This window comes from Gadus macrocephalus, chromosome 13, assembly GCF_031168955.1.
Source record: "Gadus macrocephalus chromosome 13, ASM3116895v1".
In the NCBI taxonomy this organism is placed as follows: domain Eukaryota; kingdom Metazoa; phylum Chordata; class Actinopteri; order Gadiformes; family Gadidae; genus Gadus; species Gadus macrocephalus.
Genome location: NC_082394.1, coordinates 14,959,439 through 14,978,363, shown reverse-complemented (window position 1 = coordinate 14,978,363; position 18,925 = coordinate 14,959,439). Strand labels below are relative to the sequence as shown.

At 42.4% G+C, this 18,925-nt stretch overlaps 2 protein-coding genes across 2 annotated transcripts in view; both read right to left on the bottom strand.

The window, feature by feature from the left end:
• The window catches only part of itpr1b (inositol 1,4,5-trisphosphate receptor, type 1b), a 95,511-nt gene extending 91,120 nt beyond the window's left edge, over nt 1–4,391 (bottom strand). The window contains 3 exon segments of the mRNA XM_060070101.1: nt 211–281; nt 3,236–3,349; nt 4,187–4,391. Coding sequence (XP_059926084.1) covers nt 211–281; nt 3,236–3,327 — 163 coding nt within the window. The 5' untranslated portion in view covers nt 3,328–3,349; nt 4,187–4,391.
• A 7,593-nt stretch (nt 4,392–11,984) lies between these two features.
• Nucleotides 11,985–15,121, bottom strand: setmar (SET domain and mariner transposase fusion gene). Its single transcript, XM_060069654.1, has 2 exons — nt 14,910–15,121; nt 11,985–14,527 (listed from the first exon to the last, which is right to left on the bottom strand). Exons 1-2 carry the CDS (start codon nt 15,012–15,014, stop codon nt 13,733–13,735), a joined length of 900 nt encoding a protein of 299 aa, XP_059925637.1. The 5' UTR covers nt 15,015–15,121; the 3' UTR covers nt 11,985–13,732.
• Between the last annotated feature and the right edge of the window lie 3,804 nt (nt 15,122–18,925).

Genomic DNA, 18,925 nt, shown 5'->3' with positions numbered 1-18,925 from the left:
TCTGCAGGGGCTGGTTCCCCTCCCCTCATATCTACTGATGCTGTAACCATCAAGGTTGTTTCCTGAAAGATGCTCATTGTGTCCTCTCGTCACGTGAACATTCAAATATTTAAACATGCAAAAAAAACGAACACAGCAACCGTTACATTCCACGGCGGTTTGTATATAAGTGTAGCCGTATACAAAGACAGCACGTCCGTTTAGCGTCACCTCTGAACTTCTTGGGTGGGTTGTTGAGGTCACCGGTGTCCGGCTGCACCACACATCGGTCATCCACCAGCCTGGGGGGGAAGTAAACACAAGTGTCACTCAAACCCTCACAACTGTCTGTCAGCGATAGGTTCATTGGTTCAACCCAGACATAGCAGTGCCTAACTTCCTCTTCTTTGTTATTTGGCTGGTACACTTATGTTGCAACTCCCGCGGAGACTTGATACAACGTGACGCCTGCAAGACGGACAATATTGTCCATTGATAGCAGACATAGGCTAAGCAGACAGTTGTAGATGTAATGTGTCATTAAGAGGTAATAACAAAATTATACATAATGGACCTTTATAAAAAGGTAGTTGCAATACATTCACAAGGGACAGGGGAGGTGCTGGGAACATTTACAAATGGGCTATTTAGCAAGGACATTCAGGTACGACTCCCCTGACGCCGGCAGGATCCTTACAACATAACAATGACAGTTTTAGTTGCTGGCAACTGACTCCAGATTTCAGTCCAGTCAGCTATATCTATTTATAGCGCATGCGATTGTGCACGGCACTCCTGAGGCAACGTTGTGATGCAATTCACCTACGAGGAAAAAAAGAGACCAGTACATTGACACACGCTGTATGTGACTGCCGCTCCCCAGCCCTGGGAGGAAGGAAGGCTTTAAGCCTAATCACTGCGTTACGCACGCCAGCCGCGGCTTAATTGTATCTGAAGGAGAGAGTGCGGATTGGATGTCATTTCCTTTCAAACACTCGGGGAAGGATGGCCCGGGAAGAGGAAGGGGACGGGAAGCATGCAGGGGACAGAGAGAGACCTTGAGGGCTGTCCAGTCCGGGACGCGGTCCAACCCAGGTGTCTGATTATACAGGCACACCGTCACCTCCCCCCCCCCCCCCCCATCCCCATCCCCCCTGGTTCAAGCACCTCGGAAATCAACCGGAGGGAGAGGGGGAGTAGGGGGGGGGCCATGCGCTGTGGTTATTTATAGTGGTAAAAGTAGAATTTACGGAGCATCCATAAACAGCCCCTGCTGACCAAAACACACACACACACACACACACACACACACACACACACACACACACACACACACACACACACACACACACACACACACACACACACACACACACACACACACACACACACACGTATACAAAACACCCACACCCACACACGCACACACACAGACACAGACGTGTTGCCATGGGTGGCGCACTGACGCACACAAACCCAAATAGTGAGCACACAAGGTCTCGTCTCTGTGGAAGCATGGGGGGGTGTTGTTCAGTGGTGATGAGTGGCAGCTAATGATGAAGCATAATTAGGTGGAGAAGAACATGAGGAGAGGGAGGGAGGAAGTGTGTTGGGGGGAAAGGGTAACAGCGGTGGTGCTTATCTTCACAATGGGAGAGAGCAAAAACTATGGGTAGAAAAGATTGAGAGGCACATCGGAGAAAAAAAAAGGGACAGAGAGGCAGAGAGCGAGAGAGAGATAGGAAAAGGCGAAGCAGGTGCTCATCTCCACAATGGGAGTAGAAAATCAATGGGCGTAGACATGTGAAGAAAATCAAAAAGAGAGCGAGAGAAAGGAAAAGGAGGGAGTCTGGAGCACCTGACGAGAGACCATAAATGTAAGGAACCAAGAGAGCCAAGACGCTCTGCCCGGCTGGCCTCCAGCAAGACAGATTTATTTTTAAGAACATATTTCATATATCAAGGGTTTCAAAGATTTCCTGCAACTAAAATAAACTTGGACCTGATGGTCTACAATTACGAGTTGGGAGAAGGAAGGAAGGAATGTTCATTTAAAATCAACTTATGTGGTCCAGCCGAGAGAGGAGGAAGAAGCATGTAAAAGGCACGGCTCAGCCCATGCCAGACGACGTGTTTTGATGGCCGTGGCGATAGGTGTTGGGGGGGGGGGGGGGGGGGGGGGGTGGAGCAGGTGGCAGGATGTGTCATCCATGAAGAACATGTCAACATTCTCACATTCCATTGTCTTAGATTGTGAGAGTGACAAGCATCTTAGAAAACAGGGTTTGAAAAAGACTCCTTTGGCAAACTATCACAATACTTACAGGGTTTATTACAATGTTGTCAATCAGAAGAGTTTGTCATCGAAAAAAGACTTGGAGTGACATGAAAGTGGATGTCTGGGCACATCTTGCTCCAAGCTAACTAGACTGGGGACGATGAGTGTCGAACACCCCAGCCACTAGGCTGAATCGTTCCTTAGACCGTCCTCTGTCTTCCCTTCATTAAATAATTCTCGACCACTCTGAATGCTCCCTCTATTCCATTCACCAGCCCAACAACCACTTTCCAAGTCATTCAGGGGAACATTTGAATACAGGACTGAATGCACCAATCGAGTGTATTATTCCCATACTAAAGCAAGATACAAAATATCTATTGAGATATTTAGAGAAAAAAAACACAAAACACAAAACAAACACACACAAAAAGGAGGCTGACGATTTTTCTGGTAAGCGAAGCGAATGTTGAAAATAATTGCATAGATGAAGATAGATAGATAAAGATGGATTTGTGACATTTCTTTGAAATGATGAGGGTCTCCAATACTCCAATATTACATTACTCAGCCTTTTCTGCCAATCAACGCATCTTACGAGAATCACTTTCATGAAGGGTCAACATGTATTAGTGAAACACTCCAATATGAGCAAGGATCATGGAGCCTTCCCCCCCAGGCAATACGAGGAGCAGCCCACCCTAACATCTCCTAAACAGAGCTGAATGTAATCTGGAGGGAGTGATCGCTTGCAGATGGCTGTGACCGGAAGGTTCGAATATCTGACTGCAACAAACCATCTTATCGAGGCTGGACTACAAAGCCTGATGAGGTGTATGAAAATACTTTACACACACACACACACACACACACACACACACACACACACACACACACACACACACACACACACACACACACACACACACACACACACACACACACACACACACACACACAAAAACAACCCACACCCACCCCAGAGTGCTGATGAAGCCGCTGGTGGATCCCTCGGCATACAGGGAGCAGACGTCCCCAATGTGGAGGAAGCTGGACATCTTGTCCGACATGGCTGCCCTCCTCCCACAGCACCTGAGAGAGGGAGGGTTTCACAACGACAGGTCGGAATGGTGAACAAGTATCCAGCAAACTACACTCTATTTGTATTAATTAATCAAGGCATCATAAGCAGAATTTTAAAAGGTTTGATAGGGCGGTATCAAATTATGTTATTCCAGAAGACAAGGAGGATAAAGCATTGACAAGTGAATGATAAAAGCTGCAAACACAGTTATTACCCTTTTTAGTGTGACAGCAATACAATGGACCAAACTAACCGTAGCACTATCCACTCTCTGAATCAACTAACAAGAAGACACTTCCCCAATTGAAAGGGCTAATTTCTTATCTTCTACATGCCATCAACATAGGGAAAACCCGCTCTGGTGTATGAATAATTTCTAAGAAACACAGTGGCCTTATTTTAGACACTCAATGATGGTTCAATAAGATGAGTTAGGCCCACTTATTGCTGCTATACAGCATTAATCAGCTCAGAGCCGATACAAGTTTTGATACTATGGACTACACTACACTATATAGTAGCAAAGGTTTCCTGATAAACTGAAATGATGGTTTAAACATTGTTGCAACCAAGTGTCCCCGTAAGCCTAACCTTTGTTTCTGTTCACAAAATAGCACTGTCCGCTTTATTAGGGTCCTGAGGTGACTGGTGTGTAAAAGTTGCATTGAGCATCCAGCAGTGTTTAATCGGAAAATAGACCTGTGTGTGCCATCTATTTCTGCCAATGTCATTTTAAAAACGAGCAGCAACATTAATAACACGGATGGATATTTCCTCAACGGGGATGCTGTTCAATGAAAAAAATGCCCTGGCAGAAAAGTGAATGCGATGGGGGAATGTTTTACCTGGCGCAAAGGAGAACGACGAAAGAACAAGATGCGAGAGACTGGGCGAACAAACGTTAAGTTCCACACCGCGCTATCCCCGGATAAATCCCATGGTCGTGAATGTGAAAGTCCAGGTGGAGAAGTCTTTAGCGCCGTATCTCTGACAGCTGACTGTCCTCAGCTTCAATCCTCTTCTTACCTCCTCCACATGCTCAGCGAGGGAACGCCCTCTTCATGAGTATATGCACAGCTGCTAAGCTACTTGGGAAATGTAGTTTTGTCGTGTAAAATGTATGAATAATAAAATCGAGTTTATTACAAATATATTTTCCTTACAGTCTTCCTTCTCTTTATGACTCGATTAACTGTATGCAATAGTCTGAATAAGCTATATTGGAACCATGTGGCATCATGCTTGTCACATGAGGATGCATGTCCACAATGTACACAAGTCACATGGTTTTGGCAGTCACGTGTGCCGTCTGTCTCTCTTTCTTTCCTTCTTTCTTTTTTTCTTTCTTTCTTTCTTTCTTTCTTTCTTTCTTTCTTTCTTTCTTTCTTTCTTTCTTTCTTTCTTTCTTTCTTTCTTTCTTTCTTTCTTTCTATGCAATGACTTTTATGTCAAAAGAATGATGCATAGGCCTACTGCCAGCAACCATGGGGTGTCATGCTGTGCGGGGACTGTCCAGGCCAGATGCTGTTCTTGCCTCCGATGGGACCTGTCAGGTCCCCTGGACATTTCCTTCCACAGCACCTTCACACAATGAGGAAGGTGTTTTGATTAGCATCCACCTCGTCCTTAACAACTCAGGCAGCAGAGTACAGGATAGAGAAACAAAGAGTGGTCTTAAGAGTATTGCAGGGTTTGAGTAGCCTGTTTAGTATTATTCAGTTCGAAGTCAAGTCAAGCTTATCTTGACAGCATGCCATGAGCTTGCAGACCAGTGGGGGATTTCAAAGTTCTTGCAAAGTTTTGATCGCTAGTTTTGATCCCGTAAGTTTGAGTGATCTAAATTCATTGCAGCCGCCCCATTAAAATCACGCTAGGCCAGTCGTCTACTTCTGTAATTGGAGCACAATCTCCTCATTGCACTGAAATATTTATAAGGCATACGTCACATTGAACTGAAGTCCCAGATGAAAATGATAGATTAAGGCCAGATAATGATCCTGGTGTTAACCAAACGAATGTGGCTGTTTGTGTTCAACCATATGATAGCTAAACAAACACATTAAGGAACATCAGTTTGCATTCTAGTTTTGATTAAATAAAGTGCCGCGTGGTGATCAATATCGTCGGGAAACAGGCCCAAGGCAAGTACTACCTACTCCTTTCATCACTTCTGATAAGTCATCACTACATAATGTGTTGAAATATGAACAAATAAGTTTGTGTGTGTGTGTGTGTGCGTGCGTGTGCGTGTGCGTGTGCGTGTGCGTGCGCGTGTGCGCATGCGTGCGTGTGTGTGATCGGCTGCAACCTGCCGTCCCTCCAGGACCTGCATGCCTCCAGGACACTGAGGCGTGCAAGGAAGATCATGTTGGACCCCTCCCACCCCGGACATATACTCTTTGAAACACTCCCCTCCGGTAAGAGGTTGAGGTCTGTCAAGACCAAAACCTCCCGCCACAAAAACAGTTTCTTCCCGTCTGCAACTGGCCTCATCAACAACGGCCCCGGAGCCCGGACCCTCACTGACACTGACACGCACACTACCCCCCCTTCCCCCATCAACACCCACAGTCATCTGCCTATGATGACAACAAGTTTTGCACTACTTTCATCATCACGCACAATTGTACATATATTCTTATCTTATCTTAACTTCTTATCTTATTACGGTGCATTATGTATATGTATATAGAGTATCTCTATTTATTTATTTTTATTTTTTATTTACTCTTATCTTTTTCAGTACATATTATTCAATACTTGCTTATTGTTTATTGTTTACTGTTTATTGTTTGTTAAGATCGTGCGCAATGAATACGAATACCAAGACAAATTCCTAATATGTGTAAATGTATTTGGCAATAAACCTTTTCTGATTCTGAAAAAACTGAAAGGGTAAGTGACAGAGAGGTGGATGAGTTAATTGAAGGAAGGATGGATGGATGGTTTGGTGGATGTATGAATGGATGGAAAATAGATAGGAGGGGTGACCAGTAAATGGATGGAGGGATGGATGGACTCTTAAATTAATGGATGAATGGGTTCAATAGGGAAGGTTGTTGTGTCTCAAACTTCTCAGACCACAGATGTGTCTGAGTGACAAGCCAGGGCCCAAAATATACTTTCCCGGCTCCAGTCAGATGACGTCACTAAAGTCAAATTCAGATCATCATGAGTTCTCTGTTGTCATGGATACGTTGGACCTGCTAGAGTTTATCCTGTTCTGCAGCAGCATAAAAAGAGGGCTTTATATTCAACCGATCATTTGTGCTAGTAATGCTCTGTGCCGTCAATAACAGTTTGAATCGTTTTACAGCTCATGGAACAAAATGTATTGATCAGCTTTTCAAAGGTGATTGTTTGTAGTTGTCACGTTTCTTGAGAATAACTGGGAAGCTGTGCTAGCTATGTTAAATATTTTCTCTTTAACATCCTAATCTGACCTTCACCTATATTACATAGGGCAGGTACATCGTGCAACATATCTTTTCAATGACCGCCTCCTTTTTGAAAGCAAAGGCTTCTGTAATGTTGTTAATTATGTGGGTAGTAATGTTTTCTTTGGTTATTGTCTAGTGATTAATTGTGATCCCATGATGTCTTCCGATGTAAGAAACCTTATCATGGTTCTGGAATCTGCTGTCCAAAAGTGTACGCAGCGGTGACTGTAGCCAGACGCCCCATTCTAAATAGAGATTGAATAGTGCGCAAGTATGGAGATTGTCTGACTTCGGGGTTATGGGAAGAAACCCGCCGGGAGTGTAAAAGGAAACCACTCCTCCCTCCAAGCCTCTCAACGTAAACAGGGGTTTAGCTGCAGCCTTAAAGACGTAAAACTAGAGGCTTTACGCCATCCCACACAGCTAAATAACAAAGCATCCACCATTTAAGCAATGTACAATCTGCTGGCTAATTGTAATGGCCTTTGTTGTGTTTGCACGTTTTTGTGGGTTATTTCTTCCACGTGTGAATGATTGTGCATGTATGTGTGCGTGTATGCACATGTATTTTCACACAAATTTGCATATGCAGGAAGCCTTTTCCTTTCCAGCAATAGGGATGTGTGGGCATTAATCTTCTCTCCTTGTATATGTCAGTGTGTAGTAATATACACCTCTAAATCCATCTTCATGGGGATTCACATTGAATAGTGCATCATAAGGAGGCCGAGAAGTGACTCACCTGTAGCTTAGCCAATAAGTTCACTCTCTACAACATTGGTTCTCAAAGTGCAGCCCGCGGGCCAATGGTGGCCCGCAGAAACATTCCTGGCGGCCCGCAATGACATACAGATGTAAGTTAAAAAGAAAATATATATATATTATTATTATATCAATATTAATTTAAACAAAAATAAATAAATATAAAGATAAAAGTCGACTATCAAGCTTTCAATTAACTCCTGTTACATTTGTTATAATGATACATATAATAAATATAATAATACATTTGTTTTAATCCGACTATACATTACTTTGACAGGATGAACCTCAGTTTCGTGATTTAGACCTCTCTTGACGGTGCAATGTTTTTTCTCACCACAGGGATGCTGATGGCATTTTCCGCCTAATTTTCTAGCCTTTGGCAGCCCTCAGTCAAATTTTGGGTTCCTAAATTGGCCCTCAGCTGTCAAAACTTTGAGAACCCCTGCTCTACAACCATGAGCCAAATTGATCCTATTTTTCAACAGATTAATAATTTCTAGTCAAGAGGTCAACGGGTTTTATTTTGGTCCATTTAACACTCTGGGACAAGAGGTTCCTTTAAATTTAGTTTTTTCCACGGTCCACACCTCCAGCGCAGCTCTGAAACCAATGTTTCTTTCTGATCAGAAGTACATGATAAGTTGACTTCACATCATATATAACATGATCACCCACTTCTATATAAATAGAAGTAGGTAGTTGACCAACCATTTGATGGTCATTTCTGCTCTGGAAGCGATTGAATGGGCAGTCTCAAACATCCACTTAACTTGACCTATGATTCTAAGACCAGAAAAATGGCAAGATTCTCCCTGTTGGAGTGGAACTTCCTGTCCGTAGTCTAGTTGTGGAAGAGGAGAGGAGATGGGGAGTCAGGAAGGGTTGGGGTAGGTGGGTGGTGTTTGGGAGGGGGGGACCTACTTCAGGTAAGTGCTACCTACTGGGCTATGGCATTGAAAACCCTGCATGGTCCCATCTCTTCTACACATTGGGTGAGGTTTAGACCCCAAAACATCTGAGGTGAACATGTTGATAAACTTTCCCAACAGAGTGTCTGTCCCATCTAGGTTCGCGAGATAAACCCACCAAAGGAGCCGTCTAACCTCATGCGAAACAGCCAGGATAACAGGCATGGGTTCTGCGCCCTACAATGAAGAAGAGATCTGCCTCACTAAAAATAAAAGATAATTACACCCGTCTAATGGCTTCTCTATTCCCCAAGGAAATAGTCTTATTAGATCAACCACAGCAATGGTTTAAATAGGCCTTGTGATTTTAGGAAGTGTGAAATGATTCATTTACCAATTGAAATGTTACCGGTAACTGTTTATGACAGGTGGATTTTTATAATGAACTTAACTTAAAAAGCAGTTCTTCATGAAATGTAACTGTGTTACTTTTTTTTAGGAGGGATTTTGATTGAAGGAATGAGTAAAACCTGTTTGAATTATCATGCAGTCGTCTGAACAGCAGATCAACTGAAACAGCTTTGACAGCAGCAGTTTTGCTTCATTAAACCTTCTATCCCTCATGTGGCTACAGAATATCATCGCCACGAATCACACTGACATACCAGATATATATCAAATTCCAGTTGGAAAAATAAGTTAGGGGCACAGACCGTAGCACTCTGAGCACATCAGACATGACACACTCCTCACAGAGGAGACATCAAAATCGCAAGCTCACCCGTGTGACCCTGGAGAGTTTGTGAGTCTGTGTTCACTAATCTGCTTTAAAGGTAAATCCCCTTGGGATTATGTTAGACAGAGAGAGAGAAAGAGACTTCTGTCCTCACTTTCCCAGTGCACCTCTAGGTTAAAACCTCTATTACTCGAAAGTGAGTTGGACCTTGTTTGCAGTCAAATTATAAATTGGTATGAATAAATGAGTACAAAGTATTTGCAGAGATAACCGTGTTCTAAAATAATTGGCCTCTTATTAGAAAAACATTAGAAACACCTTTTCTTTTTGTGTATCATATCCAGTACGTATTATATAATTCAGTGCACAATACTGGAATAAGATGTAATAAATGGATAAAAATCAAAACGAAAATAAATGTAATAAATGAGGTGACACCATTCTGGAGAGGTGACAGCCATATGATGCTGATCACCCTGTTTGGTATGAAAAAGAATTGTGTGATGAAGATGCTTATTTCCGGAGGTGAAGCAATACATGACTAACAGACACACGGCATGTGAATTCACAACCTCAGCTATATGGCACAAACTTTCAGAACACACAAGCATCCGTTTCGAACGTTGACGTCAGTTGATTAAATAGACGGCATGGGACTGATAACCAGTGATAACGTCCATCAAATCCAGTGATAACGTCAATCAAATCCTGTGATAACGTTTGAAACGTTGTGTAATCTAGCATCGTTGCATCAGATGGAATCGAATGGATGCCACAATGTAACAATTACCAGAGAAATACTATGAGTTTTGCCAGGGCCGGCCCTGACCAATTTGGCGCCCTAGGCAAGATTTTTGCTGGCGCCCCCTACCCCGTTGGATCGCACAGTATATTCGACTACCAATGTTCATAAACTCAGAGAAGCTACAAAGCTTTGTCTTTGAGACTCTTTGATTTTAGATAGAAAATTAAACACACGAAACGTATTACAAACCAAGTAACAAGCAATGAATCACTCATACAATAAGTATGCACAAAATACTGCAAAGAAATGCATGATGTTTACTAAAGGCATTCATAAGCAAAATAATAGAGTTCAGATTCAAATTATTGTAAACACAATTAAATGTAGTATGGTTTATCTAATTTGGTTATAACCAGAGATTAAACAAGCACTCAACTGAAGTGTAAAAAAAATACAAAATTAGGGCTGTGCAGAGGTAGACGGGACAGCAGCACCTGATGCTGTGTCACTGGGGGTGGTACTGAAATATTTTAAAAGTGCATCTGAAGGGAGAAGAGAAGTATATGTGACGACTGCATGTTACATTTTAATAAAAAAAACAGATGCTTGGTGTGCTATACATGAGACTAATGTAGACTAATGAAAATGTGATGAGATTCATTCAACTTTATTGTCTTTGCAATGCAATTCAGTCTAACCACAGTGCAAAAAACAGTAAAGTGCAGTGAAATGAATGTATATATAGCCTATGAATGATATGTGAAAGCTAAGGTGTGAAATATTAACATTAATACACTTTAACTGCACACTCTTGACGCTGCCCCCCTCACAGAGGGCAGGTGCAGAGCAACGAGCCAGGCAGGCACCCAGAAAAAAGGCTTCTCCATTATTTAATAGCCTTTGCTATGACTTTATGTTGCTGTGGGCTTAAATAATATTTCGAAATAATAGTAGTAATGGCATCGAAAAAAAAGAAGTAGTATTATATATATATACACATATATATATATATATATGTACACATATATATATATATATATATATATATATATATATATATATATATATATATATATATACACATATATATATATATATATATATATATATATATATATATATATATATATATAATTATTATTATTATTATTTTTTTTTTTTTCTCCCCCCGTTTTCTGCGCCCCCCGCGGATGACGGCGCCCCAAGCATTTGCCTATACTGCCTATGCCTAGGGCCGGCTCTGAGTTTTGCAGTACTGAATCATAAACTGGCAGTAAAAGATTTGAGTACATCCAGGTGGGGAAGGTTTATTGGAAACCATCTCTAAGTGGTCCTTTACAATAACCACAAAATAACTTCTCTTTTTGAAGCTAAATAAACCCTATCTAAAGACTATCCTTAAAGGATTTGGGAATCCTAAATCTAAGTCTGCTGCATTGAAAAAAGTTATGATTGATTGGAATCGCTAAATATATCCAAGTCTACTCCTCTCAGTCTCAGCTTGTGCTTACATGAAACAATACAGAAGTACAGTCTTCCTTCAAACTGGTATATTCATGCTGTCTTCCTCAGCTGTGTCCCATGTGAGACAGCTCATAAAGCCACCCTTTATTTCAACCTTTTTACCCCACACGTCTGTTCACGGCTTCTTGGCGATGGCCCCTGTATTGGACAAATGCTCCGACTGTAGAAAGACCTACTGCCCTCATTTCCTCTCTAGTTACTCACACAATACCTCTAAGCCCCATTCTTCATGATGCAAAACCCTCATTTTCTGGCTGCATATTTGCATAGTTTTTACATGATTATTGCAGTTTCCCAGTTGGATCTTGGGTGTTCATTGCACTAATTGTATTTCAGTTTGGATAAAAGCGACAGATTAATTAATTGAATGTAACCAGTTTAGGTAATTTATAGATTTTAGTTTTCATTGTAGTGCAATCAAGAAGATTTCCGTTTCCTTCTCTTCGGCGACACCTAACCAGTCATTTTTCCAAGAGATAGTTAAAGTGTCGGCCACTGAGAAACAAAAGTTCACATTCATTATACTGCAAATGTAAGGGCTTTAATCAGTGGGCCATAGGCTCAATCATCAGTGTCTTATCTCATTCAGCGATAGATACTAAATATTCAAGATTGCCTCTTTAATATATATTTTTTGTATATCCACTACAGTTCAACACTTCACAGTAATTTTTTAAATATTATTCTTCATATCACCTGCAAACACATTCTGATTCTGATAACAACATACAATGTTTGTTAACACTGCACTTAACATTGGATGGATGAACAATGTCTTAAGCAACATACATAATAAACCCTTTACGATTCCCATATTTAAAGACAAACAGAGAAGAGCCTCATCTAATCCAACATTGCTCTGAATCCAGACATCTGGATTTTGTGTTCCTCTTCCCAGTATGAATGTCCCCACAAGGAGGAAGTCCACCGTTGTGTGATCAACGGCTGGTTGCTAGGTGACTGACCAAGAGAGGAGGCACTGCAATTCAAGCCGGGCTCCTAAACGCAGCCCCACAGCCTTCTGTGAACAGCCGACGTCCAATCACCTACTGTACACATAATGCGTTGCTATGGGGATTTGAAGTGAAAGCAAATTTACAAACGGCATGAGTCACGGATTAGGTACGGGGATTCTTGTTGGAGGAAGGGTGGATTCTTTGGGCTGTGGAATCTCCTTCCTCATGCGACGTGTTTATACAGCAGTAGACCACCATTCAGGAAAAACGTAGGTGACAACCAGAAAAATGTTAATAATCAGAAATGAGTAGGCTGGTAGTGTGAAGAGATTATCTATAAATAGTGGAAGAATTAGACAAAATTGTTAATGTATTTTTATTAACATTTATTTCTCAAATTTAAAAATAATAAAAGCATTTATGTGCTCCAGGGTCTAGAGAGCTACGACCCGGTCTTCCATCAAGCCCCCCCTATGAGGTCTCTCTGCATTCCCATCCAACTGCCAGCCCCCTTGGTCTCATTTCTGGCGGTCTCGCTCGCAATTAACCCAGATGTGGATATTAATAAAGAGGAAGGCAGGTCTGGTGTGGAAAGGGAGCAGTTTGATCAGAGAGAGTTCTGATCTGAGAATGGTCACAGTAAACTGGGACACCTTGGCCCCACGTCTAATGAGGGAATAGAACTGGTTGCTATATTAAAAACAACACCCTCTGGTCTTTTGCTAATTGCTAAAGACTCTCTGGGGGTATGCGCACCATTGGATACAAGAGAATGTCTTCAAGGGGACTTGATTTGAAAAAAAAAAGCAACAGTGTCTTCTGAAACCTGACTTTGGCATTGAAATTTGAAATGCAAATCGGTAGGAATAAATATCCATACCTATGGATATAAAAGTATATACCTTGACGGTCAAGCTGTCGGATACAGCATTAGGAAAACCATAGTTGCCCTGGGGAAGATAACACATAGAGGCCTTTAGATTCCAGCACGACCTGCCCTATATAGATAGAGGATTCTCTGATGTCTGAAAAGAAAATATAATTCAAGAAGCAGACACATAACAGAATATAGCAGGTCAAACTTTTGTTATTTTTTGTTTATTTTCTGGAATATTTTGTACCTAGCCGAAGATTGTCTCTTGACCACGATCTGTACAACAGTGTGTTACTTAAAGCTAATATAGCCAATAGATGTTTGATAGCCATTACTGAAAACATATCGGCAAACCACACTGAAACAAGGTCAAGATTCATATCAAGTGACCTAAAAGTGCAAATGACAGATCCTGACAGCTGCTCTGCAGGGTGCTCCATTGGTCACAAGTTAGAGAGCACGCTTGTGTCCAGGGGAAGGAACCCAGAACAGTTCTGGGCACGACAGTAACATGCTTTCCTCTGAAGCCCATGCGTCCTACTAGCCTCAATAGCTGCCTGGCTCCCCCTCGACGTATCTCCATCTCTGCTTCCCCCGCCGGAGTAGTCAAACGTCAGCTCCTTGCCGGAACAGATGTCCCGGCACGCAAACAGCGCCAGGTGGGGGAGCGCCGAATGCATGCGCACGGGCACCATCACCAAGTTGGGGCGACACGAGTGGTTCAGAAAGCGTCCCACGTTCCCAACCCTGGCCGGGTCCACGAAGGTCTCTGTGACGGAGGCCGGTCCTGCGTGCTCCCTGACCGCTATGATGTAGTTGTTGTCCCCGGGCCCCTGGGAGAGTTGTCTGCGCCTGGCCTCATCCCGGCCGATCACCTCCCCGGCATATTCGCACACAAACGACCCCTGGTGGATGTGCTCAGGGGTGCGCACCCCCCAGCCCCTCTCCCTCGTGAGGAAGACCTGCAGGCGGAAGCTGAGGCCTCTCTCCACTACACGATTGGAGCAGGCCTCGCTGCAGGCGCAGAGGGCGTTGCACTCAAACACGGGGGCGCAGTAGGCGCCGTCCGCCATGTAGCGGTCCAGGAGTAGGCCAGAGCTGTCGTAGGCTTGCCCGTAGATCTTCAGGCAAGAGCAGCTCTCATCCACGCAGGACTGGCTGAGGCAGGAGCAGCCAGGGAGGGTGATTTCGCCTGGGTCAATTTCACAGCCTGGTCCTTGTACGTTTCCTGGTGAATACTGAAGAAGATGTTAATTTTAAGAAGGGACAACTGCTATAGATTATTAACTAAATTGTCATTTCAACAACTCATTATATTTAAGCTCTGTAGTTATGCTAAATGTGCATAGATCAAGTTTTCAGATTATAACTTTTATCAACTTTTATTGTCAGACTTTTCTAGTGGTGATATCCTGTGATGCTGTGCTGCCACCGGATGGCTGAACTCAACTATGAACACGATTTTAACGATATTTTGGCCTAATCAGAAAATCATTCTCGGACATAAACTGAGACATAGATATGTAATGATTTTATTTCAATCAAATAACGTTACGAATAACTATGTTAAATGGTTGAACTTCTTAAGCTAAAGGATGTAGATTATAAAAGCCCTATTACCTGAAATGCAGGGTATTCCACTTGGTTAAAATCTCCGTCTATTGTAATCGGAACATTTTCCTGACCTTTACTCAAATCGACAACACATGCGCTTTGAAAAAGCATAACTGCCGAATATTATGTATTATCTGTAGTAGCATCGTTTGCTACGGGAAGTTGAATGTGAAGGTAGTGGGAGAGAAATTTAAAAAACATCCGGTACAGCTCTTTCAAAGTAAAAGGACAATTTCAGAAATACTCGAATAGAATACCAATGAATGTACTTGGCGCGTAATAACGTATGGTGTGAGTTTTTTTCAAGACCGGCTTGAATAATGTGATTTTTGAAACACGGATGTATATTCCTGCAACTCTCTCCTGCCAGTAATGTCAGTAAATCAGCCCACAGGAAACCATAGACAGGAAGGATAGACAGCAGATGGCAGCAAAGCACTAGACATTTGATTCAATCTAAATAGTATAACCAATGGGAAATTACACACACACACACACACACACACACACACACACACACACGCACACACACACACACACACACACGCACGCACACACGCACGCACACACACACACACACGCACACACGCACGCACGCACGCACGCGTGCTTGCGCACACGCACACACATACATTGATTTTATTTTTTCAAATCATCACAGAATAGCGAGTGATATTTATGCATGCCTCTGCAGTGACAATACATCCAGGAAGATATCATTCTTCCTTTTATTAGCCAGTATCCCTTCTTAACAATAAAATACCCGATAGGCAATAATATGACTATGAGGGACCCTTGCTGCTAGCCAAGACTCCTCGTGCAGAGCGATATACCTTTGTTATTCCCTTTAAAATGGATGACACAAAATGTCATGCATGCTATTGTCAGGCAAGTTTTGTTATGTTTCAATGAAGAGTTCATTAACTTGCTAATTCCGTCTCTAGTTGGCTGTACCAGCTCAGTTCCTTTTGCCCAAGATATTCAATATATATTTAAAAATATTATTTTACTCCGGCTGAAAAATAACAATCACTTTCCGGCTATTACAATTTTTTTTACTACGAAAAGGTTGAATATTATCGTGAGACGGTCTGACCTTGTTGTGATGTTGAGTTTTTTCTTCATGTATAATTTATGTGGGGAGGTTTGCACTCTGGTGGCTGGGGAGATGAACTCACGGAGGTCAGTCGGCTGGCACTTTAAAGGAACAACAGATACTAAAGACACTGAGGCTCACCCACCTGCCTCTGGCCTACTCTGCTCCTTTTCCCGGCTGAGAAAGTCACTTTGGGATGAGGTATCAGAGATATTACATATTTATCAAATCACAAGACTATAATATTCAGCACGCAAGAGGCATTCACTTGTTTAAAAGCACAGTAGAAAAGGTTAGGGCAAAGTCTAAATGTATTCTTTCACACATAATAGATAGTATTTTCTTCGTCCAAGGGATATTTGATTTTTAATCCAGTGAATTTTCAGATGCATGTCATTCAGGAACAGGAAGAGGTTCATCATCTTGCTCAAGGATGGCTCAAGGAAGTTTGTAGACATTTGGAATTGAACCCAAATCGTTTTTTACCCCCGAACCCCAACAATATCCTGCCCCCCATAAATCCTTAATTGATTGTGTGATCTGTGTGGTGAGTCTTAACCAGCGATGTTCATCGGTTCATGGTTGTAGAATCCATTCCATTAGTTTGGTACGTGATGTGATTGTGCGACTTGACTCACTGTGTTGTGTTTGACAACAGGAAGCCTCCATCTGTCACGCCCCCAGAAGTGAGGTACCCCAGCGGTGCCTTAATGGCCCTGTTTCTGTCGGAAGGGGGCCCCCGTTGATTTGATGGGAACGTACAACAGCACAAAAGAACTCCACAGTTAGACAACAGTCGGTCGAAGAGCTAATGAATCTAAGGCACGGCAGAACGTGTTCTTGAGCCCCCCCCCCCCTGCTGACTGTGGGTGATTGTCTAGGCCTCACATCGCCCCTGATGCAGAGTTAAAGGCACCCAGTGCAACTTTATGCAAACATTCAATGAAAAATAAACATTCAATTTCTAGTCTTTTTTACACGTAGTAAGTTTCAATAACTCCATACCATTACATATCGACATTCAAGGAGCAAAGATGAGACGTCGTTGTGTGGTGAGAACTGATAGAAAATCGTAAACAACAACAATCGCCGGTGGGGAGAAGCCATTTTTCCATTGACTGGAAGCCTGCTTTATTTATTGTAGGTTACAAAAAATAAAGAAAATGGCGGCATTGTTGTTGTTATCGATTTTGTATCAGTTCTCACCACACAACGACGTCTCATCTTTGCTGCTTAAATGTCGGTATGTAATGGTATGGAGTTATTGAAACTTACTACGTGTAAAAAAGACTAGAAATTGAATGTTTATTTTTAAGCCTCGAAAGTTGCACTGGGTGCCTTTAAATCTCACAGGCAGAGACCATTTCAACAAAGTAGAACAAAGAACTTTACAATGGCTTTGTTTGCCTCTGTCCTTCAGAGCTGGCTTGATTGGTTTGAGTTAAGCCAGTGCTGGTGCTATATCAAAGGCCTGGATTGGATGTCAAGCAACCATAGACGGAGCACACAGAGATGACTTGAAGAGAACTGAAGTGTGTGGAGAACTGAAGTAAACTAATAAACAGAAAAGGAGGTAGGAAATAATGGAAAAAAAGTACACAACAGGAAAATATTGAAAATATATAGATTTTTTAACTAACTTTAGATTTATCTTGTAACGACATTACCACTATCGACATATGCCAGAGAACACTCCCGGGCGAGTTCCGGTGCTGCCAGGCAACTGCGTGCTCACATTTGGTGGCAGCAATTACATTGTGTTGATTGTCCTCCTGAATGGAATGGCAAAATTAGCACATCCTACTAAATTAGTTAATTGCTAAGTTGTGGAAACGACTTTCGCTTAAATTCAGTGCATAGGTTGTCTCTGATACTATGCAATTAAACTGTCTGTCTGTTTATCTGCCTGCTTACCTGTCTATCTGCCTGTCTTTTATACGTTATACCCTCTATCCAATCAATACTAGAGAGTTCTTCCTGAGGCAGGGCACGCCTATGCAAAGAGGTCCATTTTCAACAGTTCAATCGATATCTCTTTGTATGCGTCAACTTGTCTGGCCCCACCATTCAGTTCCACCATCTCTCCAAATATGGAACTTCGATAAGGAAACTACACACACACACCTGAGCCGCAGCAACCGTTCTCCTCTCTGTCCCTGTAAGGGGTATATACATACAGGTGCATTCAAATCCATCAACCAACAGCAATGACAAACTATACGGCCTCTAGTTTCTATGTCTGTGGAATGCCTGTGAATTGGGCATGACATCATCAGTGGGGTGCCTCTCCATTGGTTAGGGAAGCCGCCTGGTGGTTAACTCACTGCACCTCGCTGTTTCTGGTGGAGGCAGGTGACGGGGGGCTTGGGTGTGTCTGTGTGTGTGTGTGGGGGGGGGGGGGGTTGCATCCATCATTCCTCTCACAGCAGTCTCATCATCACAGGGCTGTCAGGAAGTACACAGGCATGAAATGACCTGCCTGTGAAATATCCATTTACACCAGTCACAGTGCACATGGGGCTGTGAGACACACACACAGTCACACACACACACACACACACACACACACACACACACACACACACACACACACACACACACACACACACACACACACACACACACACACACACACACACACACACACACACACACACACATGCATGCGTGAGCGCAGTGTAGCAACCACACAGCCACACCATTTTGTTTTGGGATCAGAAAGGCATTTTCTGTTTGCAGAAGATTTGAAATCCATATGTACATTTATATTAAGTAATCATTTGTTAAAATATCAGTATGTTTGAAGTTAGTTAGTCATATTATACAACTTATCTTCTGAAACTACATTCATGGTACTTTCAATTCTTTGTTTATTAAATTATGCATATGCATTATGCACTTACATTTATTGCCAGCCAATTCTTGT